The sequence below is a fragment of the Sturnus vulgaris genome, chromosome 1, assembly GCF_052056855.1.
Source record: "Sturnus vulgaris isolate bStuVul1 chromosome 1, bStuVul1.hap1, whole genome shotgun sequence".
NCBI classification, from domain to species: Eukaryota; Metazoa; Chordata; class Aves; order Passeriformes; family Sturnidae; genus Sturnus; species Sturnus vulgaris.
This window is the reverse complement of record NC_142243.1, coordinates 145,312,109-145,336,527: the sequence shown is the minus strand read 5'-3', so window position 1 is coordinate 145,336,527 and position 24,419 is coordinate 145,312,109. Positions and strand designations below refer to the sequence as shown.

Below are 24,419 nucleotides of genomic sequence, written 5' to 3'. Positions count from 1 at the left end.
TCTGTGTGGTGGCTGTAGTACAGCTTCAGAGGGAGAGGTGAAGGGTCTGTGTCTGTAGATCTGTTAGAGTGCAAGAATGGAAAATATCAGTAGTGTTCATGGAAGAACCCAGAGTGGGAAGAGCTGAGCTTTTAACAGAAGTCATGCAGACACATTGCTCTTGATGCACCACTGGCTGCCCCTTGTTTTTGGTCACTGCTGAATCTTGGGGACATGGCCACATGTCCCTTCGGGCTGCAGCTGCCCCTCTCTGTGCACCTGCCCAGCCTGTCGGGGGGACACTGGGGCACAGCTGTGTGCATCTGCCATCAGCTGGTGTCCCACAGGGATGTCTGCAGGGCCAGCCTTTTCCTCCTCCACCTTCTGCCTGCGCAGCAGTGCCCAGCCTTGGGCTTTCCATCGTCCCAGCTATTTTGGGGCTGGGGAAGGAGAGCAAAGCTGGCTGGGGGAGGACCAGTGCTGTGTGCAAGGGAAGGGTAGGAAAGCAACTACTGACCCTGAAAAGCTCCTTCTGCTCTTGAAATGAGTCTGCCTTCTTCCAGGCTTTCTGCCTGTCCTCCGCTCCCAAGGCAGGAATGCTACAGCTCGCAGGGCTTTCCTTCGTTGCTGAGGAGCCTCAAACAGGCTCTGATACTGCCTTTGCCTTGTTGTATGTATCATATACTTTGAAATGTAGGGATGGAGTGTACCAGAAGAGGACTGAATGAGGGAAGATGGGGCAGAATTGATAAAAATGATCTCACAGAGCTGCCTTGTTAATGAAGTTTTGGGCACATTTAGCTGCTGGATCATGAGCAGGTGAACAGCCTCACCCTCAAAACTTTATTTGCATCTATTTTATCTTCAGTTCCTTTTTCAAAATACAGATTGGGATTCAAGTATCCATCCCTTCCATGACAAGAAACTGCAGTCCCCGATGCTCAACACTTTTTTTAAAAAAAGCGTCAATCTTTTGTAATAGTTACATGACAGTTTAACAGTTGATAAAAACAGAAAGTTATGCATCTGCTTTTGTAGATTGTGAGGACATGACATTGCAGATAAACATTATAAGCTTTATCTTAATGATTTATTGAGGCTCATTTTTTCATTTTATTGTAACTTTCAGTCTCTTACTATGTAGCTATCTGGTTTCCCCAGAGAACAGAGGACTAGCTCAGAGATATAAATCTCTGTTAATGATTTTAAATAGCTATCTATCTGTATATAATACATTTTTTTTCTTTTGCCCTGGGCATTCAATCATGGGATTAGGAGAGGATAATCAATAATCCTGAATGCACAGCAGAGCTACTGTTGGTGGTGAGGGCTCAGAGCTGCTGCAAAATCCCCTTGCTGCCTCCCAGCCTCTTGCTATAAGGCCTCTCTCCTTGCTGAGCATCATGAGATTTCTAGCAAAAATTGTCTCTCCAAGACCTTCAGCCTGCACTGCATGCCAGAAGAGATCACTGTTTTCCCAGACAGCTCATGTGTGCTGGTCATCTTAAGTCTCTTGCAGAACAAGAGAAATAAAGGAAGAGCTCTGCCATAGCTTCTTGAGAACACTGTGTGGTTCCATTAAGTTTTGCTTGTCCTCGGCCAACAAAGATTGAGTGAGGTTCTTACAAATAGAAGAACCTGTTGTGAAATAAGAGACACTGTAGGCAGCCATACTAAGGAACATGCAGTGAATGTGAACAGACCCCTGAGCGTTAGCCAGGACGTTCCTCATCTCCTGTAGTTTGTGTCTGAACCAGCCCTGGAGGGAACCCTTTTCATAATGGAAAAAATGTGTAGACTTTGGAATTAACATTTCCATCTATTTGTTTCCCCAGTGATCCCAGGCAAGTTCCTGCATTTGGGATGGAGGACCAGCAAATACTGTGTGTGTTTAAAAGGGCAGGACTGTTGTGACTTCATATCTTTTGTTTTATTCACATTAATGATGTATCAGGAAAATAGTGATTTAACAGATGATGCATGGCTGCAGGGCCGTTTAGCTTTACTTTAACTGTGAGCACACTGGTTGTGACTGAATATTGCTTCACCTTCAAAGCTCTCCGAAGGCTTGTGCAAATAAATTTGTTTACTATCCTTTTTGCACAGGAGACATGCTCCCAGCAGAGAAGCCAGCACCAAAGTTAGTGTTAGATGGAAGTGTCTGCTTGTGAACTGAAGGTGTTGATATAATTTTAGGTCAAATGATGTGGTAGTGTTTATTCAAATGAGTAATACAGAGGCTTGTGGACCACAGCAAACAAGCTTGTGCTACTGCCTGCATTTAGCCTTGAAAGCCAGGTCATACAAAAGGTTGTGGGGGAGCGGTGATGGAACCTCCTTAGACGGTCACTGTCCCCTCTACTGAATATACAGAGCACCAAAGGCTCATATGTGTTCTGTAAGATATGAAAATCTTCTATAGCCTCGAGAGGTGCTGATCCTGCCATGCAGAGGAGTCTGGTTGTGATGGCAGATATGCAGTCATTTAATGTGGAAAACAGGAGGAAGAACAGACCTGATTGGTGGCTTTATGCTCTGAAGGCTCTTTGTTCCCCTCTTTCACTTCCCCTTTTGCTCCATGTTGTTTCCTTTGGCCATTTACCACCGGTGGTAGCAGTCCTGCCCTTTCATGGCATCATCTCTGTGGGCTTCTCTGATGGCCCTTTTGGCACACCTGCAAACAGGACTGCCTGGAGCAGCCCGTGTTCCCTTCTAAGACATCTTGTCCACCAGCGTTTGCAGTCTGGCTGTAGCACCAACCATTTCTCTATAGCCTTGATTTTTCAGGCTTCGTATCACAGGTTCCAGATAAAAAGCAGCCTGTCCTTGGAGGTAAAATTTACCTGCTGTTAGTGCTCCCCTGATCACTGACTAACTCACATGTCTAATGTGCATTCTGAGCTTGTAGTACAGCAGTCCCAGCCTGGCAAATTGCTTGGCAACCCTACATACTCACCAGCTTGTAGACTCTGCAGGACTTCTCCATTTTTCTCCACCAGTTTTTGGCTTAGCACAAGTGAATTGGGAAGGGCTAGAAGTAAACCACTACAGGTGAAACTCTTCATTATCTCTTACTGTGCCAAGTGAACTTTTATCGTTGATTTAAAGGCATGCATATCATTTGCTATTTAAAGGATAGCAAATAGGGCACCATTAGGATTCGTGGTGCTGTTACAGCATGAGACCTAATAAATCTTATGTGTGCCTTGTACTTAGTTCATGTACTTATTCTGACCACTGGGATTTATTCTTAGCCCTGCTTTTTTTTTCAGGAATTGCTGTTCCTTCATCAAATGGGAGCAGACTGTCTGCTGTGTCAGACTCACTTGTCTCAGCTAGGCACAGATAGAGATGGGAAATGCCTTGGAAAATGAGAGAGGGCAGAGTCAGTTTGGAAGTTGGAAAGGACTGAATCTGATCTCCTTTTACTTGTGTTATTTCTCTTCTTGAACCATTTTTTACATTCTGAGTTAATGCCCATTTGCCATTTTCAGAAAGTCAATAAATACCCCTAGCAAGAAGACCTTTCCACCTCCTACTTGATCTGTCCAAAACTTCATATTTAACTCTTGTTTAAATCTGCTTGTGTTGTTTTACATATTGAAGTCTAAGGAGTATGAGTACTTGAACCATTTACATAAGGTAAATTAATGTTTCTCTTAGTTTCTATGCTTTTGAGTTTGCAGTGGTTATGTGTACTCTGGGCCCTGTGTTCACAAATTTAAATCCAGGAGTAGGAACATATTAGGAGTAACTGGTGGAGTATGTGTTGGAATTGACGCTGTTGGTGCTGCTTTTTGTCTGTCACTGAAATGTCCGTAACAGATTCTTAGTGGCTTGAAAAAAAGACGTGTACCCTCTGAGAATGGAGAGAAGTACAAAGAAACCAACTCTTCCTACAGAAACTTGTTTGACATGTTCTCTACTCTCTTTTCACAACAGACAATGTATGAGTTTTGCTGCTGTGGCTCAGTTTTGTATCAGAAGGAGCTGCACTGCCTGGTGATTCCTGGTCCTCCTGTGACCTGGATTTTGTTTTTGAGCTTATAGCTACACCTTTTTAACTTCTCTCTATTTTGTTTTGATGCTGATGCAATCCATCTGGAAACAGTGGAAACAGTGATGCTGAGTTCTCTGAAAATCGTGGCTGGAGTTCCCTATGCTGGCTTTTTGTGGAAGTGGTTTAGAGGGTAGCGGGGTTAAATCCAGCTGGTACAACAGGAGCTCTTCCATCTGCTCTGCTCTGGTGTGCAGTTGCACAGTAACAAGCCTGAGCAAGCTGGTGGCGTGTTTAAGTTAAGGCACTTGCTGACTCATTAGCAGAAACACAGTGGTGAGGAAATCCTCTGCCTGCCAACTGACCGGGTACTGTTACAATCACTGTGGCAACACAGTGGTGCTGCCTGTCAGGGATACCCATGGCCTGCCCTATTTTTTTTTTAACATTAAAAAAAAAGAATTTAAAAGCCCTGAAATGGGAAGGAAGAAATATTGCAAAGCTGATTAAGGCTTCTCAAGGTGGTCTGTGGGAAATAGTTTTGGAGTGCAGATCTCCCTTGTTTCATCCTTCCCTGCCTTTCTTCCATGAGCTGCCCGGAAGTTTGGACAAGCCCCCCATGTTGACACAAACTAAATTATTCTTCTCAATCACTTCTCCACCTCTCCTGTGCTGATTACTGCTCTGCAAATCTAGCCTTTGGTCTGATTTCTAAATTCATCCAGGAGGCTGAGCAGCTCGGAGGATCTGCTGTAAACATGACTTATCCAGCAGGCAGTAAAGCTGCTCTCGAGCCCTCCAAGGAGAATTAAGCCTGTCTGTTGGGCAGCTGGTTTTATCAGTCTGTGTTGCAAATTAAAACATGTTTCAATGTCTTTTCTATCAAATCAGGAAGAAAAAGAAAATGTTCTTGTTACCAGGTCTCTGGCTGCATGTTAATAGAGAATTAATTGACCAAATGTCAATCACTTGTGCTCCTTGAAGGGAAGGACCAATTCCCCTGTGCTGAGCATACATGAGCATAACCCGTGCCTTTTCTCAGGCTGATGGTGATTTTTATGTTTTACCCACTAGAGACAGGAGCTGCTGAAGTTACAGTGTGCAGAGCCCAGACTGCTAGGCCAAGGTTATATCTTCTCCCGCACTCCTGGGACATGGGATGTGATGTAGAGTTTGCATTGCTTTTAAAATTGAAAGGTTTAGGGCCTCTCCTAGCCTAGCTGTCAAACATACACTTTATTCAGACTTTTCCCCCTTAAACCTCAGTTTACGATGCCTGTGGCATGCCTCGTTTCAGCAGAAAGCTCTCAAAGTCACCTGTTCAAGTTTTGAAGGCATTTACACCATCTCAGAATTGGCTGTTGTCAGGTGGGGAGATGAAATCTCGTAGGTAGAAGAGCTTCCCAGCTCTGTACAGGTCACAGGTATTTGGGCACTTTGGTTGTTTGTGGTGACTCACCAGGTTTTTCTTGTAGGAGGGTTGAGGGGTTGAAGCACCGAACGTGATTTTTAGCTCAAAGCAAAGATCGTGGTGCCTACATACATACCACCTTTGCAGTTAGTGTGCAAAACCAAAGTACAAGATTATAAAGGCACATAGGAGACACGGTTCAAGGTCTTCCTAGAAGGAAATATGAGATTTTGGATTTAAGTATAAACCAAACAGATTGCATCTTTCTTGCTTTCTAGTCATGAGGTTGATACATGACTTCACTCTTCACGTGCTTTTTTTTGGCCATCTTGTCTTCTTGCTATGTAAGATGATTTTTTTTTCCCTTGATTCACTTTCTGTTGCAGGGACAAAGTGTTGGTTTTTTACCCCAAAATACTTCCAATTCAAATAGGTATAGATATCTCAGACATAAATCTTCCTGCCATAACTGGTTCTGGAGCCCTTTTGCAATAGTGTGTTGCAAAACTTCCATTAGGGCTTCCCTGTGTCACAGTAATATTATACCCATTAAGCAGTAACCCTGCTTTGACACCTCTGTGAATAGCACTGCAATGCCTAATAAAAATGCAGTTTTACTGTGATGAAAGTGTTTATGTTAATGAAGCTATGTTCATACATGCTGGAGCTTACGGTACAGATATTTTCTTTACAAACCCCTGATTAATATGCTGATAAGTCTCGGTGAGTCTAATCTGGATTAAAAAAAATATGTCTTATTCAATGTGGCCTTAAAATACAACCAGGGTAGATATGAAGTAAAAATAAGCCTTTCCATAAATGCAGAACACTTGGCTGAAGAAGTGGGAGAATATTTATTAACAGGCTTTGATTGAACTACCTGCTGTGGAACAAAAATGTTTCATTGCTCTCTGGGAAAGCTTGTAATTTGTTTTTTCCTAATCGTTGTACAACTGTGCAACCCAAATGAAAAGACCACAGCAGTGGAGTTTGAACCCAGATTTCTGGATCAAAACCCATGAGCAGACATTTTGTAAGGTTAAGCAGCTATCTGTTAGCTTGCAGCCAGTAAGAGATTCCTAAGCCTTATGAAATAGTCAGTAACAGGTGACCAAAGGTAATTTTTAAGTAAAAACTTGACCTGTGTGCCCAGTGGTGCAGGCTTAGAACAGGAGGTACTGTGTGTAGTTCAATTTTCAGTAAGCATGTTTGACAATGGGTTGATGAAGAAAAATGCACTCTTCCCACTAATTTGTGTTTGTGTTTTGGTAACCCTCTGGACTGTGAGCAGAAATAGGGGCTGGTCCTGCAAGAATGAGTGCAACTTGAGTACACTGTGCTATGTTTGGGCTTGGTGAACTCGAGTGCTGAGGGAAAGTGAAACAATTCTAGGGGTTCAGAGGCCAGCAGGGTACATGCATGCTTCAGGAGTTTGCTGTTGCTGACTCAGCTATGGGGAGGAGGGATGTATGTTTTTCGTTTTCAGGATTGCTTATCAAGCTGTTAGGGGAAAAGAAACTACTCTGGAGAAGTAGAAAAAGCTTTGTCTGTCAAGAAGGCAGTTTGAACTTGCAGATCCTTTCCTGTGTGACTTCTGAAATCCAGGTGTGGTTGAAAGACAATGAAGTTATGTGTCACATATTACATAGGAAACTTTTATTCACTTTCCCCAGCAATTTCCTGATACCATAATAGCAGCTGAGGAATGGATCAGGCAGAAGGTGAGGGTGGGTTGGTGTTCATACACTGCCATGTTGAAGCCATTTCTGCAGATGTGAGAGAGTTCCTTAAGACAGTATTTGCAGCAGCTACAGTAGAAAGTGAAGGATGGTGTGTTGGAGATAGCTGAATGATAGTGGATAGCCTGAGCAGGTCAAGTACGTGCATCCTGAGATCAGTGAGACAGAGAGGTCAGGCTCTATGTTGTAGCTTGCTGAAAGTTTACAGCTTGTATCCAGGCACCAGTTCCAGACCTTCTCCCAGATTCACAGTGCCTGCTCCGGAAACAGGACCATTTCTTGGAGCATCTGGGATCTTTTGCAAGGCATTGCCTTCAATCCAGCACTGACCTGGACTGACCCTGTGTAGCTTGTGAGGCAAAACAAAATTGTAGCTAGGGACGACATCGCTAGTAAGCAGATCCCAAACAAAATTGAAGGCTGTTAAAATGTCTCATTGAATTATGGTGCTACAGGAGCATAGTGAATCATAGTGAAGCTAATCACCTGCTGCTTTGTCTTGACTGCAAAGAATAGATTGCTAGTTAAACATTTAAAGGTCATAATCTTAGTTATATCAGCGTTGCTTTCCTCTTTTCCTCCTCCAACCCCATTGTGCCTGAAGTTACTAGGGGAGATCTCTGGAGGTCTGTGTTCTGAAGGTGAGACTCAGTGTGTTTATCTTTCATGCTCAAACTGCAAACCTCTAAGTGTTCATTTATGAGAGAGACCATGCTAAAAATCATTGCTTTGGCTCTGCACAAATTTCCCTGAAACATGACCAGTATGACATCAGTGTTCTGTGCAGAGTAAAATTTTAAGTCACAGATGTTTAGGGATTCATTTTGTTCATCACAGGGAATTCCAGGAGTGAAACTGGAGCTCAGGTCCTTATTCCTACAGCCAGGCAAGTTCAGTATTTTCAAATTAATAGTGTTTTGTTGTTCATTGGAACAAGAGCACCTTAAAGGAGACAGAGTTTTATTTGTTCTGCCTAAAGGGGCTGTAGACCTCTCTAGTTGGCTGGGAAAAGAACAGACTGTTTCTTTCTGGCATTAACTTGTCAGTGTGGGTGAGCAGAGGAACTGTGCCTCTTTGACAGAACTATCATTACTGTCCCTGCAGTTGTCCCCAGTTGCAGCAGCCATTGTCAGGAAGGTTCTGTACAGAGAGAATGTGACTCTTTGCCTGGTGGATCTTCCTATACTCTGCTGTAAAAGAGCCAGGTTGATGAAGGTGATATATTTCTCCTATCAAAATGCTGGTCTAGCTCTTCTAAGTGATTCATGCTCCTTACATCCAGTTCACTGCTGTGAGTCACCAGGACAGGTGGTGCTTGCCTTGGTGGCTCTCCTAGAGAAGCATTCAGATGATGGTGGAGGAAAACTTGCAGATAAAATAACAGCAAGCCATGCTAAAGCATCTAAACCTCTAGGTCACTTCAGAAGCCAGTGAGTGCAGCGGATGTCACCCACAATATCAGCAGAGTGTTAGCACTCCAATTTAAATATAGATTTTGAAGGAAGTTTATGGTATTTTCTGTATATGTCTGTTTTATGGCAGGAAGTGTATCCTGCTATAAATTACCCTGAGAGGCTGCATTAAAGACTGTATGTGACTTAAGCCTGGAAATTTTTTCTTTTGGAAGTGTTGGCTGTGCTACACTGATAGACCACTGGCATGTTTTATGCTTGACCATTGCCTTACTTTGGACTGGGCCAGAGAGAGCAAGGTGTCAGAACAACATGTTTCCTAACAGCTGCCAAGTTTTTGTTCTTGTAGAACGACCTGGACAAGCTGAATCAATGGGCCAAGGCCAGTGGTATGAGGTTCAACAAGCTGAAGTGCTGGGTCTTGTACTTTGGTCACAACAACCCCTTGCAATCCTCCAGCCTTGAGGAAGGGTGGCTGGAAAGCTGCCCAGCAGAAACAGACTTGGGGATGATGGACCAGGGCAGTGATTGTCCCCTTGTAGTCAACACTTGTGAGGCCACACCTCAAGTCCCATATCCAGTTTTGGGCCCCTCATTACAAGAAGGACATTGAGGTGCTGGAACATGTCCAGAGAAGGGCAGCAGACCTGGGAGAGGGGCTGGAGCACAAGTCCTAAGAGGAGCAGCTGAGGGAGCTGGTGATGTTTAGTCTGCAGAAAAGGAGGGTCAGGGGGACTTTATAGTTCTCTGCAACTCTCTGAAAGGTGGCTGTAGCCAAGTGGGGTTTGGTTTCTTCTCCCAGCAAACAAGTGAAAGGACAAGAGGAAAGAATCTCAAACTGCACCAGGGTAGGTTAAGGTTGGACATCAGGAAGAATTTCTTCACTGAGTGGTTGGTTAAGCATTGGTACAGGCTGCCCAGGAAGGTAGAGGAGTTACCATCCCTAGAAGTGTTAAAGAAACTACTGGACATGGCATTTAGTGCTGTGGTTTAGTTGACAAGTTGATGTTTTATAAAAAGTTGGACTTGATGATCTTGGAGGTCTTTTCCAACCTGTGATAGCTGGGTGGCCAGCAACCACACAAACCAATTTTGTGAACTGAGAGAAGATGCACCATGGTCTGACGTGGTGAGGTGTTGGGAGATGCTCTGTGTTGGTTTCTGTCTTTATGCCCATCTTTCTAGTGGGTGTCCTCATCTATAGTGAATTCTTATTTTTAGGAGGGATCCTTGGATGCCCTAGTGGCCTTTTCCAGGGTTGCAGAACTGCTGTTGGGGAGACATTCATGTAAGTAACACAGAGACAGAAGGGCCCAAAACTTCTAAAGGAGTAGGATGGATAACAGCTTCCTACTGTACCTCCAGAGATCCCCATTTGTGCCTGGGTTTGCAGTGTGCCTGAGGCTGTCCCTGGCCAGTCTTGCTCAAAGTGCACCACTTTGGCCATAGAGCCCAAGAAATGGCTTAGATCCTGAGCCCATCAAACGTGTGCTGCTGGCTGTAGGGAAAAAGGCCCCTCACTTGTGAGGGCTGCTGGCTTGTGCAGATTTTGGATTGACCTTTGACCTCACTAACAGATGGCAGAATAAATTGATGGCGGATGTATTTTTAAATGAGCAGATTGTACTTTAGGTCTTTGCCTGTGTGTCAATATATTTTTTTCTTGAGGTATGCCTTGGCAGAGAATTTACTGAAGTAGGTGCTTATCCTGCCTCAAGCATTTGAGGTACCCCCAATTTAGAAACTAGGCAGTGTTTCACACTGACAAAGGCCAATAGTATTAAAGTTTTTTGAAATGCATCCAGGGCAACTCTGTTAACAGCACCTTAAAGCAAATGTGCATTTTAATAGTCAACAGCTACATTTGGCTAAGGAGCACCTGTCCATGTTACTCTGTGCAGGTGACTCCAGACAGGGAACAGGCTAATGGAAGGGGGTGCCCTCTTGGAAAATAGCTTCTGCTGAAAATTCTCTTCACCCTTTTTTGGAAGCTGATTTCTTTTGATGTTGTTTATTCTTTATTTTGCAAAAGGCAGCCAAACTTCAAAGGAAGCTGTATCATACCATGTTCTCCATGCACTCCAGGTTTAAAGTGGAGTCTTCACACATTTGGTTATAGGTAGAAAAAAGTGTCCATGGAGATCCTCTCCCTCTTCCTGCCCGTTGTGACTGCTGATTTGACTTGCAAGAGCTGCCTCTAGTAAGGGGCAGTCATTGGATGGGTAATTGCTGATGTTGATTTATACCTGTTTTCTCTTAAGTTAGATTCCTAATTGCTTTTAAATAGTATTAGTTTTACTATTATTTTCATAGCAGATAACTTCCTATATCTTTCTTTGGAGCTCAATACGTTTTTAAATTGCTTTATGGCTAAATCTGCCCTTAGCTCACCTGCATTTTAGCAGTCCTGGTACAAAGCTTTGCTTATAGGTAAATTGGAGCTCCTTCAGTGTGATTCTGTTCTTACTGATGTTTACAATTCAAAAGTCTGCCACAGGAATTTTTAGTGCTTCCCACTTCTGCTGCCGTTGGGTTTTGCCATATCTTCCATAGAAGAAAATAATGCATGCCCTGGGAGTACTAGTGTTTTATCCTGGGTTGACAACTGAGGTACCTTTTTCTTCTTTTTTTTATCATCTGACCTGCAAGCCATGCCTTTCATAGCCTTTTGATCCTGTTGGGAATCCCAGATTAATGAGACTAACTACTTTTTTGGACAGGTTTATTTTTTAAGCAGAGAAATACTCCTTACATCAAGACCTAATTATGCCGTCCTTACTCCCGTTTCAAAAACCAGTTCTTCGGGGGCTATCTTTTTAATTGAATCATTTATTTTACCTACTTTAAACAAACAGTTCAAAAAATCTAGGCTAAAGCCTATTGCAAGCAGTTGTATCTGAAATGGATTGCATTGAAATGGACAGATTAAATGTGGCAATTATTTCTGGGAAGGCATGCCCTTGAGTTCACTCGGGATGAGTGGCAGTGCTGCTGCTGCTGCAGAAGAGGAATTCAGAGATGCTGGTGGCCTGTGCAAGTGCTGCATTGCAGTTACTGTCAGCTTACGTCATGAGCAGATACTCCAGCAGCCCAAGGGCTCGTCGGGAGCCTGAGGAGAGCCTGGCTGTAGTACCATGGAACAGCACATCTCATGGTCTGTGTTATCTGTGCTTCTTGGTGCATATCTTGTGCCTTCTGTGCAGAGAAGCCTCTATCGGCAGCTCTCTGTTCTCCTTAACACAGTGTAAAAAGCTGTGAGTGCTTATCCATTTACAGCCTTTGTGTTGGAGGGCTTTTTAGCCTCATTTTTTAATATATGTTTAGAGACTTACACATGTCATACTGTGATTACACCATTGCACCATTTGAACCTGTCTGTTTTAATTAGCAGTTGGCATTGCCCTATTTATAGATAGATGGAAAAAGCACAGGCTAGCCAGTTTGCAGTTTCTAGTGTATTTTCTTCTGTTGGCAAGTAGTTTGTATCCATTTTTCCATAGCTAAACTGGCCTGGCAACCTGCAGATGTTGCAGGCATTGGGTACTGATGCTTGAAATAGAAATGGACTCTGAAGAGGATGTGGGATGGGGAGGAATAAATCAGAAACTGCTGTTGTACTGGAAGTCTATTAAGACTGATGATACGACACGCTTATCAGAGCGTAACTGCAGAAGTTGACCACATGAAAAACGAGCACATTAAAAAAATACATATTTTAAATCTTGCTACTGTCACATTATTACTTTTCACTTTGGCATGTTGTGGTAACAAAACTAGTTACCAGTAAAAGTGTTTGGCTGTCCAGCATGGTTAAGTTGGTTGGTAGGTATTTGTACAAGCAGAAGAAACAGTGATTCTTTCTGGAACAAGTTGTGTCTAGTTTATAAATGATGTGAAAAGTGTATGTGTTTTTCTTTTTAACTGCAACTTCAAATTTGCAAAAGTTTTCCCTGTGTTGACCCTGCAATGCCCAAGAGACTGTCAGGAAACAGAACAGCATTGTGTTATTAAACACCCAGGTGTTAGCTGCTCCTCAGGAACTGTCTGCTGATGCACTTTACTCTGGGGAAAACAATTTGAGGCACCTTTGCCCCCTTCAAGAAGCTCTCCTTAAATAAAACCATAAATTACTTCTCAGTGCAGATGCTAAATACAGCTACAGGAGTGTTGTTGAGCAGCTCAACATGGAGGTTGCTGGGTACAAGGTGAAAAGTGCTTTGCTCTGTAAACATTTGGTTGCAACAAAGAGTTATGTTGCACTATTGTCTTGAAAAGCACTGCTCATGAGTCAGTGCCTTAAAGCATTACTGCCTAGCCATGAGGGGAAGGTAGGCATTCAGTACTGCCTACCTTTCTGCACTCCCTCTTGCCCTGCGCACCTTTTCAGAGCAGCTGCATCCTTATTCTGCAGCCTGTATTTTTCATTGTCTTGCAAGACTTCAACCTTTCAGTCTAGGACTGAGCTGACCACGCTGGTAGCAGCAGGTGGATTTGAGTCAGGCTTACACCTGGTGATTTGGGACCAGAGCCCGAGACTGAAAGCTTCCAAAACCTGGGGGTTCTCACTCCTGTTAGCAGACTAAAATGTCGTCATCTCTGTTGGCTTTTTGTGTTACAAACTGCATTTGAGACCACATGGAATGAGTTGAGTGATCCAAGTCTTTTCTCAGCATGCCCAGCACAGTTATACAAATGTGGGTTTCCTCAGACACTCTGTGACTGTGTGCACGTTTGTCTGTGTGATTTCTGAGTGACCTGTCCTCAGGCTGACTGTCTTTGAGAGAAGAGCTAGTGGAATTGATCCTGCTTCACATGGTTGAGCAGGATGCAAGTAAGGGGAAACCTTTCATGTAGCAATATCACTGTGAAATATTGGAATGTGGGTTACATGGTGCTAAATCAGGGTAGTCTCTGGGGGAACACAGTTAATAAATTCTAAATAGGAGGTCATTCCAATATCTGGATTTCTGAGCACTTTCTTTACACTTGTAATTTATATGCTAGTCCTGTGCATTACAGTGCTTAAAGCCTAGGTCAGAAATCCTCCATCCAAATTTGGCACCTAGTCTTGTCTTTAATGGCCAGATAAATAGCTGTAGGGCACAGCCAGCTGTTTTGTAGGTGCAGGTTGATGAGGTCTGTTGGAAGAACAAGGGGGCATCGGAGCGTGTGAGGAGTTGTGAGGTTTAGATGGATTTCCTGCATTACCAGAGATGTCAAATGACCAGATGAATGTTTCTCTGCTAAAATCAACTTATTGGTAAAGCGCTGTTCGTTATTTTTTGGAGAAAGCTGAAGAAATGAAGCAAGTTAGCAATAGGGCTGGCTGCTTTATGTAGGTAAACTTCACTTGGTTTTGTGTAATTTTCAAAATGGCACAGACTTCATTTTTTTGTAGACTCAGTTGTGATAATGCTGGGTTTTGTACTTATGGTGAGTGTTCACATTCTTTTGATATCTAAGCTTTTACTTGCATAAAACAAATAAACACTTTCGACATATATTTGCTTGTTATGTTGACAAAGCAGTGGCAGGGGTGCTTGGAAAACTGTATGTTTGAACTGCTGGGACAGTGGACTCTGGATTTTAGGTAAGGAGAATAATTTTCACAGTGGCACTAATCAGCAGCTGGAAGAGAAGCCCAGGCATCTCCACCCCTAGAGACACTTAAAAGCTGGACTGGACAGACCCGCAGGAACCTCATGGAAATTGGCCCTGCCTTTAGTAGGCAGTGAGCAGACCAGACAGCCTCCCAAGGTCACTCCCAGTCTTGTCTCTCTGGTTTGTGCTGAGATACTGAAAGGAAGGACTAATAACCAAAGGTGTTACATCGGTTTTTGGAGGGAAGCAGGGACTTCCCTCCTCTGGAAAGAGGGGTATCCACTAGAGTGTTAACATAGGTTTACATGCTACTGCTAAACCCTTAGCGGCACTCTGTATGTTGATTGCAACCTTGTTTAAAGCTGCCCAGCCCCAGTTGGTCCGGTCATCAAGGCTATAAGATGAGTAGGACTTGGCTAGGATACTGATAGTGCTCTGGATGTTCATCCTGCATGGAGTGTAAGATGTGAATACCGTGCTGCTCCTCTCCCTGGGGGCTCAGTGAGAGGAGGTTCTAAAGGTGTTCTGTACAGCAGTGAGAGAATGGATAAAGCAATGGAGAAGGATAGTTTCTGCTCTACTTTCAAAGTTTAAATGTCAGGATTTTTAAAGCCCTGTTCTTAATTAATTTTTGCTTTTCTTCTGCCTTTTGATTTCTAGTCTTTCTCATTGATTCAGGTCCTGGCTTTCTGAACCTTCTTGCAGTTGTTCTCACTACTAAGGGTGATGGAGTGATACTTCACTCTGGGCAATTCCTGCCCAGGTCTTACAAACCTGGTGTTTGGGTCACAGTGGGCAAGTCCAGCCAGATTAGGTTCATCTGCTGTTTCAGGGGTTGAGGTGTGTCCACTACAGTTCAACAGAGCTTGTTTGCAAGAAGAAGTGCAGTTTTTCTGCCCTTGCAGAAAGAGAGAAACATGTCCTTGGTGTTCACGTGCCAGTCAGCACTGCTGAGTGTTGTGCTGGATGCTGTGCTTGTGCATGTCATGTACACCACGGCAGCTTCATTTGAGCTTTTCTACAAGATGTGCCTTTTCCTTTTTGTGACTCAGAGAATCAAAGCTTTTCTCCTGCTGCACTCTTCATGGTTTAAGCAGGCACACTTTAAATGCAGCCTGACAGCATAGATTGTTTGGAAGGATTCATGGGATAAACAGGAGTTTGCCTGCAGAGCATGTGAATCTGTGCATTCAAAGCAGCCAAAGATCTGGTGAGCCCAGCCCTGTGCTTGTAAGATGTCTCACCTCTGCCTGCAGCCTTCTGTGAACTTCACTTGCTGCTTACAAGGAGAAAATGTACTTTTTCTAAATTCAAAACTTCAGAGTTTACTGTATTTTTAAGAACATATATTTATTGAGTTTCAGGCCAAAAGAACAAAGATTTCCAGTTCGTCTGCTTGGAGATGGCTGTCCTCATTTCACTTTCTATAACAGGTGGAATATCTCTTTTTTTAAGTTGAGTTCAGTGTTGTGTATGAAATTCCTTTGTACTGCAGGCTGAAACAGCCAGCTGGTGTCAAACCCATGTGGTGACATTCTCCTTTGCCTTTGTGAAAATTCGTTATATTTTAGTAAGGCTGAGGAAGCTGATGGAATGCAGCCAAATTTAAAATAAAAACAGCCTATCAGTGAGGACAAAACCGGTTACCTGGTTGATAGCTGACCTGGTAAACAGCACAACTGTCTTTATACCAGGCAGTATGAACTTTGAGGCAATCTGGATAACTAAACACTGGATTCCTGTTATTCTTTAGCTATCAGTAAAGAGGTGTACAGGTTCTCCATGTGCCTACTGCAGAGTGTCCTGGGGTTTAGAGGAGAAGGCTGCGAAGTCAGTGTGTTTTTAAATCTCTTCTACCAAGCCATGTTGAAATGAGCTTCGAGTCACAGTAAATAAATCAGTGGGGATGAAGTTGAATAATGGGTATTTCAGTGCATATTTGGGATGATTTTTAAATGGCCTTTGGAGCACACTGAGCAGCTGCCTTGAGAAAGTACCAAAAAGAGAATGTATGGCCTTTTGAAGCACCACCAGCATTCCCCTGTATGGATGAGTTGCAGTTAGAGATTATTAACCCTGAGCAAAGGCATGAGATTGCCTCAGGAGAGGAAACCATGTCCCTGAATACCTAGGGCTGGGGCAGGGACAGAGTGTTCCCTTGCACCCAGGGCCTGAGATGTTGCACTCAATGCTTAGGTGTGCACTGAGCCTTTTGATGGGTTGATGATGATGTATCTCTGTATAAATAACTGAAAAATAACAGACATTCTCCAAAATGTCTTGAACTGATAATTTCTTGGGGTGGTTTGAATGATTTTTACCTCCCTTTGTACCCTCATGATCTTTCAGTTCACTAAGGAAGTGTGCTCTGCTGGAAGAAGTGACAGCATGTAAAAATAGCACTGCCTTTTTTTGCAGATCTGCTTGCTGTGGGGTTTCAGTTAGATCTGCTGACTTGGATTTAAAAATAAATTTTTCTTCTGCTTTTTGCACCTGCTTGTCCTGGCGGTGCTTGATTTTGTGCTTCAGAGGCAGCAGCCATCAGTAGCTGAAATCCTTGCTGGATTGTGATCAGCAGCACAGGTGTTTGGGAGACCTCAGTTAAGGGGATTTTGGGGCTAGAGGTGTCTGCGAGGCCAGTAACTAAACATAAGAGGAGAAAGACCTTGTAAGCTTTTTAGAGCCTCTGTGGGAGTTGTCAGTTCTAAGTAAACAGTATGTGTTTTGCCAAGCGTGCAGTGGAATTGCAGTTGGTGTTCCAAGCCATTTGCTGTAAGTGTATTATCCCTTCCCCTCATTGAATATTGCTGTAACCTAATCAGATTACATCACAGTTCATCGCTGGGCCCAGGCAAAATAAGGAGCTGTACTTCAAAAGAACAAAAGTGTCTTGAGTTACTGCCTTCTTCACACATTGGGCTGACGTTAAGTGTTCATTTAGAGCCAGATTCATGGAGGTATGGAGATCAATGAGTCTGGCTATCTAAATAGGCCTGAACCAGATGTCCATCTTTCCACCATCTGGAGCATGAAGTGGAGTATGGTCCTCAGTGCAGCGAGTATCCCTGGCTGGTGGAGCTGGCTGGCCGCTCAATTTAGGGATTGTGCACAGGTGAGGAGTTACTCCAGATTAGCACACAGCCTCGGCTTGGTGTTCTTCAGCTTCAGGAATTGTTTTCCTTACAGAGTTCTTTTTATTAACGTGTTCTGGTTTTTACTGAGAGCACCAGCTTGGTGACTCGTGTCGCCTGCTTTCCTTGAGCCATTGATGGCTGCAGCATCTGGAGCAAAGAAATTGTATCTCAGATTCAGACTGTAAGGTTTGCTGAGCTATACACAGACTGTTTCTGGAAATACATTTAGCTATAAATCTGTAAAGAAATGGGGAACAGGTATGGACAATATTAGTGGACAGCTTGATTGTGAGTACAGATATTTAGCAGACCCTGTATGTTTTCAGTACTGAAACGATTTGTATTTTAAAGAATAAAATGTAAATAATGGAAAACACTGTTGTGGCATATGCTCTTCTAAACAAATCTGGTTTTAATCATGCTTTGGTTTTGTGGCATTAAAAACTTGATGCAGAATTCTAGGTTCATAAAAATGAATAACAGGCACCTGTGAGGAGGGATGGATATTAATTCTTGCAAGAAATCACCAGAAGCAAAATTCTGTCTGTGCTGGCAACAACATTTGTGAAAGGGAGAGGAGGAGGGAGCAAGCCAGCTTGCACTCCTGACACAAACACCTCAAACTTGAGCATTTTGTTCCTGAGAAGCACTTCTGCCTGGACTTCTGCTGCTCTTTGACAGGATGTCACAGTTCAGTGATGTATTTTGTCTCTTTACAAGTTCTTGAGTCAATGACAGACTTCGTTTATCAGAAATTGAACTGATGCATCCTACGATAACTTAAACCTTCCCAAAGTGCTTTTATCACTTGTATGTGTGACATCCTCTTTCAAAGCCAAAGAGGGCCACGGGTGAACTTTGCATTCATGCACTGAAGGCTGGCTAAACTCAAACTGTCCAGAGATCATAGCAGGGCTGGTTCATGACCATGTTTATATGTTGGATGGATTGTGTAGTGCATGAGTGGAATTCTGACCCTGCTTCTTAATGGCAGTACTTGTATTGACTCCCATGGGGCGAGGATTTTGCCCAGTGCTAAGCTAGAAGAACAGCTAAAGTAAGCAAAAATGCTGCTCACTGAAGGAATAAGCAAGATCAGAGGAAGTCATAAGAGCTTTCTTGCATATTCTTTAACAAGTGACTGGAACATGGTCATAGTCTGTTACAAGGACTTCTGAAAGCTGGTGGTTACCAGGGCAGGCTGTGGGCTAGGGGTGGCTCACGTTTCCTGTTCCTTTGGCTTCTTTGCTGCTTCAGCAAGATGACACTGCCATTCTTCTCAACTCCTTTGTCATCTAAGATCAATGACAATGCAGTTCAAGATCCTGCTAGTCCCATCCCTGAACAAATGTTAGCTTCTTCTGCAAATGAGAAAATAAGCCACTCACTGCATTTTCCTCTCAGCTGGACTGTGTGGAGCTCTGGCAAATGTGACAGAGAACTTCATAGCAGGCCTCTATAAATGTTTTTCAAGTAATTTGACCAAACATTGCAAGCAATCTGTTCCTTTGCAATAACTGCAGAGGTGTGGTATATGACAATGGTCTGCCAGAGCTGTTTTATTAAATTTGGTTAATCTAAAATTCATAGGTGAGTTTGACCTTGAATCTGCATTTGTTGATCCAGTCTTCACTGAGAGATGTCTAAATTAATTATTTTTTTAAGCCTCAGGAATTTTTTTCTGATTTTGAGCAGCAGCTTTTAGAGACTTTACCAAGTGCTGCTCAGAAAGGCTCACAGCTGTCAGGAATAAGGGTGTCCTGTTTTCTTTTCCTGCCTGGTGGATGCTGAGCAACATCTGCAGTTGTCTGCAATTTTCGATTTGGTTTTCCAACTTATAAGCCTTACCTGGAGACTGTTGACACTCTGAACATAGAGAGCTGCCACAGCTCCACTTTCAAGTTTCTGCCCCAGTAGTAATACCTGTGCTAGTCAGTTTTAAGCAAAAGCTGTCCTTTTTTCTCTGTCTGCTGTAACACTCTGGAACTGATCCCATCATCCTTGACTTCCATGGAGGCATCTGCATAAAAAGTTTGGCAAGATCAAGGTCCATACCCCATGTAATCAGACGGAAACTGCTTGCTCTTCTAGCAGCATGAGCTTGGATAAGGGTTGAGTAAATGGCCATTAGCTTACAATGTCCTACTGTTAGTCATTTGTCATAGTCTCTATGTTCAGAACTACATTTAATAATCCAGTCTCCCCTCTGCTCCTACTTTAATCTTTACTCAAAAATGGAAGCCTCTTCTGATAACTTTGAAATTACAAAACTATTACACCCGGTTTTCATCATTCTCTCCCTTTTGGGAAAGAGGGAAGTGCCTGGCACATTTGGACTGTAGCCTTGAAGATAAAGGTGAGCTCATTAGTAAGTTGGAACCTTAAAAGCACTTCTGAAAGGCAGCATCTTCTGAGCCTGCTGGAGTTGCTCGTCAGTGAAGTGAGAAGAGGAAGATAAGAGGTTGATTGTAGCGAGTTGTTTGGAGTATATAGAGGCCATGCAGTTGTACAGCTGCACATTTCATCAAATAATCATTTACTTGATATATGATCATCATTAAATACAAACATAACGACTCCCATAAAACAATTGAGTCTCTTTCCTACAGTCTTTCCCTGTTGTCTCTCTGTGATGTTGAATGACAAGCAAGTGTCAAAAGAAATCATTTATGTCTTTATAGTGGACTCATTGTAGTGTCATGGTCCACAGATTTCTGTTTAATTATCTCACATGTAAAAAGTTTGTGATCTTTTACAGGCTTAGGCAGGAAAGGGAAAAGCAGGGAAGGTGAGAGTGAAGGCACGTTTTGCCTTGCAGAGTTGCCTTTTACTTATGAGAAATAAGGCTGATGTTATCACCCACTTTCTAATCAAATTTGACAGGAGCATTTTGTTAAGCCACTTTCTCTGAGTGGGATTTCTGATGAATACAGCTCTCATCTCCGGTTTCGAAGTATTATTTACGCTGTTCCCAGGCATTGTTTGCCTTACTGGATGAATTATGATAGTATGTCAGAGAAGCAGATAATTCACAGCCTCATTTTATAAACTGAGCGCCCAAGGCACAGCAGTTTGACTTCAGAGCTGCAGGGCAATGAATGGAGCCCAGGTCACCCACCCAACATACTTGTGGTTTGGTGAAAAGTTTGCATTGCTAGTGTGGCCTCAGTATTTCTGTTTGGGAAATTACAGCTGCTGGAGGATGTCATGACTTTCTTCCAGGGAGCTGCTTATGAGTGGAGATGGGCAGTGCATTTGGGGTATTCCTGACACAGTTCTCTGTCAGATGCTCTTTTTGCCACCACATTTGTGGTTTGATTGCACTGAAAAAGAAGTTATCTCCACTGGTCTTCTGTCTGCCTGGCTCATGGTTCCATCCTTGAGCTAGTAGGCAATTGGTCACTTACGGAGCAGGTTTTGAAAAGATAAACCATAAATTAATTTGAAGCCGAAGCAGGTTTTGTGTAACTGTGGCATTGCCCACTGCAGTACACTTCGTTGCGAGGTTTTGATTGCTTGGGTGCATAGCCAGTACCAGGACTTGCACACACATTAATGCTGCTTGTAAGGTCCATTTCTGTGTGCAGAGTGCATATGTTGACTGCCCGCTCTAGCTGTGAGTAAACTACTCATCAAACTGTAATTTATAGAAAGCATATGTGAGTCTTCTTCACAGCAGCTGATATTAGAGAAAAGAAACAAAGCCAAATTACCATCCCTTGTTACATTTGGATATTTTCAAACCACTGCAGTGGTACAAAATGGTTCCCTTCTGCCAGTTTGTGTAGCCAGATGATCCCAGCTTTGGAAAGGTGCATCAGTGCAGTTCTGCTGTAGGAACCAGCCCTCACAATAACCTGCTGAAAGCTGAGATAAACCCTTGGCACTGCAGGTGTTCCTGGAAGAACAGCTGAACGCATTGGTGATGGCCGTGGTCCTCCAGTTCAATAAATCAAGGGGTGGGGAGAGGCCTGTATTTAATTTTACTTTCTCAGGAAGCATTTGTATCCTTGACAGTTAATATAATTGGGAACAGGGAAGTAAAGCTCTGTTTAACTCCAGTGCTGTTGGAGTCGTTCATACATTGAGGAGAAGCAGTGGGATTTGGGTGTGGGACAAAATGGGCTGGTACTGCCCTTTGTTCAGTCTGGTGACTCTTGCCAGCCCTGACACACTCCTTGCACCCTTCCCTGGGTCCATGCTGACCAAGCAGAGGTGCTGGCTCAGCTCTCAGAAACTCTTCAGCAGCACCCCTCATTCTTCTTTCCAAGCAGAATCCTCAACCCATCTTCAGCAACACCTTGTTTCCAGAAGGAACATCAAAAATTTCTCAAAACCATTTCTTCTCCTTTTACCTTCAGTTCATTAGAGTAGTCTTCATTCACAGAATAAAATTAACACCTCATCCTTTGATATTCTTGTAAACACTTATGGATAACATGAAGTTTCAAAAGGTGGGAAGAACCAGTAGCCCACTCATCACCAACCAGTTGCGTTTGGTTTTCTCCGTGGAAAAACCTCTTTATTCCAGGCTTAATTTATTTTGTTGTGGCTTGTTTTTTGGTTTTTGTTTTTTTTTTTTCACTCTGAACTTCATTTGACTGTTCTGTTGACCTTGCCCATCCATCTGTATTGTATGTTGAGGGGATATATTTATATTTGATTGTGTTTCAGTTAAAATTCTGTTACCTTGGAACTTAATATTAATAGTAACTGACCCTTGTTTCCTAGCCTCCCCAAACACGTCGTGCCTTATTTCCTTTATATTGTTCTGATACCTTCTTTATTGTTCTGACCCTTCTTTTTTTCATATAACAGACTTAGGAAAGCAATGTCACGTAACCATTGATGGTCCTTAATATTCCAGTATTTCAGTGAGTTTTCAACCTTAAAAACCTAACTTTTGCTTAAACTACCTGCTGGTAGTCAGGGAAATTTTTGGTTCATTTGTTCTCTGCCATTGCAGTTGTTACCACATTAGGCTCTGAAATAAAATTACTTTTATTTGGCAGTGGATCCAGAGGAAAATGCCCATTCTGTCTGTTTTGGGACAGAGATCCACTGTTTCTTGTGGATGCTGTCCTCTTTCTCCACTTGATTCCTCCCTGTTACACCTCTCTCCATCTTCAGTATTGCTTTTTGAGTTACTGAGTCTGTCTCCGCTTGTGCAAGTGCAGCATCACTGTGAGAGATGGGTACAGATCCAGCCTGGAGTGCGTGTGCTTTTCACACCTGTATGCAACGAGGCTACAGCTCTTTGATGTTACTAAATAATATTATTTCAAAAGCTCCTTATAAAAACATGAGTAATCAGGCAAGTGACAAAGGACTTTCTGTTTATCTTTTTGAACAATACCAAATAGCCACAATTTGTTCCAGTTTATTGAGTGTCTTTGTTCCAGAGCCATTTTGTGGGCACAGGATTTAATTCTGCAAGAATGCAAGAGGATGGTGACTTGATTTCATGTTTTAAATATGTTAGAGTTTCTTAGGAAGATTTTTTTTTTTTTAATTTACTTGAGCAATACTATTTTTAAAGCCTAGGAAAGGTTTTACTCTTATGATACAAGTCAAAGGCTATTCTAAAAACCAAGTAAGATTTCTAAATAGATGCTGATGTATTCACTGTTCAGAGAGCACTACAGTTTGGAAGCAGTTCGTAAGAAGGTTGATGTTTTTATCCTGAAATAATAGATTTGACTTGCAAATGGGAACTAAGGAAGTACCAAAACTGACATGGAATCAGATTTTCATGGGGGTTTAATAGGCAGGTGGGAGCTGGTATCGCTGGTGGCAGTGGGGAGCGGAGCGGAGGGTCCGTGCTGGGAGCAGGGGAAGCTCGGTGTCGGAGCTGGTATCGCTGGTGGCAGTGAGCAGGAGAGCGGAGGGTCCGTGCTGGGAGCAGGGGAAGCTCGGTGTCGGAGCTGGTATCGCTGGTGGCAGTGAGCAGGAGAGAGGAGTGTTTGTTTTAGGAGCAGGGAGAGCTCGGAGCAGCCGGCGGGGCCCGTGGCACAGCGGGCATTTTGTCCTGAGGGGCGGCGGCGAACGGCGCCACCTGCTGGCCGGACCCGCGGCCGGGGCTCTGCGGCGGCCAAGCCCCTTTGAGGCACCGGCTCCAAAGAATATAGGGATGGGGAAATTACATCGAAACCCGTAGATCTAGCTCTAAAACGTGGAAATAATGTGTTCACAAGTGCCTGCCCACTCCCTTGACAGCTGTCCTACTTGGCTTTTGACATCTCAAAACCCTTTTCTTTCAAGTCGTCTGCTGCAGGGTTGAGCCTCACGGCACAGAAAGCTGCCTGGAAGAATTGTGTTTTAATTGTGTTTGGTTGCTCGATTCTGGTTTCTAAGTGAACAGGAATTAATCTCTTCCTGGGGTGGCAGATACCACTGAGATCTGCCCCATTAATAGCCTAGTTGATTCTCCACTTACTATTAATCTGTTTTACAATTGCTCTGGAAGACTTGGCACCGCCCTCCTGGTTGTTATGCCTCTACACCAGAGGCAGGAATCTCATTCTCATCAAGGATCTCACCTGCTTTTTGGTTTTTGTTTTTTCAGGTGGTACCAGAGAGATTGGGTCTGCTCTCACCAGGATGTGTATGAGGCACAGAAGTATAGAGTCCAAACTCCGGCAGTTCTCAAGGTGAGTGGCTCTGTACCTGGCCCAGCACTGGAGGTTCCTCTTTCATGTGCTGATGGGGAACATCTACAGCTGTTCATCAGCACTGGGTTCTCAGCTGACCTCTGCCATGTCACTGAGAGCAGCAGTAGTGTTCTCTCTGCAGCACATTGGGTGCTGTGAACATGCAGGGTTTCACTGCACATTTATGGGGCTGGGCCAGGTCACCTCAAATCACCTCCAAATGCTGCAAATTCTCACTGTCAGTCCCTGTTGCTCAGTGCTGAGCAGGCGGCTGCTGATGTGACCAACTGACCTGTCTTTGTTTCAGGACTTTAAGCTTTGTCACTCAATTTTAAATGAGCAGTAGCAGCAAGTGTTGTGCTGCTTCCTCAGCTTACTGCAGAGCCCAAATAGCTTGCAGCCAAGAGAAAAACCTTCAGTAGAGCAGTATAGGAAATGCAAATTCTCTCATCTTGTTTTTGCAGTTGAAGTTAGACTGCAGAGGTAATGAGAGAGG

At 43.4% G+C, this 24,419-nt stretch overlaps 1 protein-coding gene across 17 annotated transcripts in view; it reads left to right on the top strand.

The window, feature by feature from the left end:
* Nucleotides 1-24,419, top strand: part of MTSS1 (MTSS I-BAR domain containing 1) — a 125,823-nt gene that overhangs the window by 67,262 nt on the left and 34,142 nt on the right. For all 17 annotated transcript variants that reach the window (XM_014870166.2, XM_014870170.2, XM_088179129.1 and 14 more), the window contains one exon: nucleotides 23,839-23,923. In XM_014870166.2, coding sequence (XP_014725652.1) covers nucleotides 23,839-23,923 — 85 coding nt within the window. The remainder of the gene's footprint in view (nucleotides 1-23,838; nucleotides 23,924-24,419) is intronic.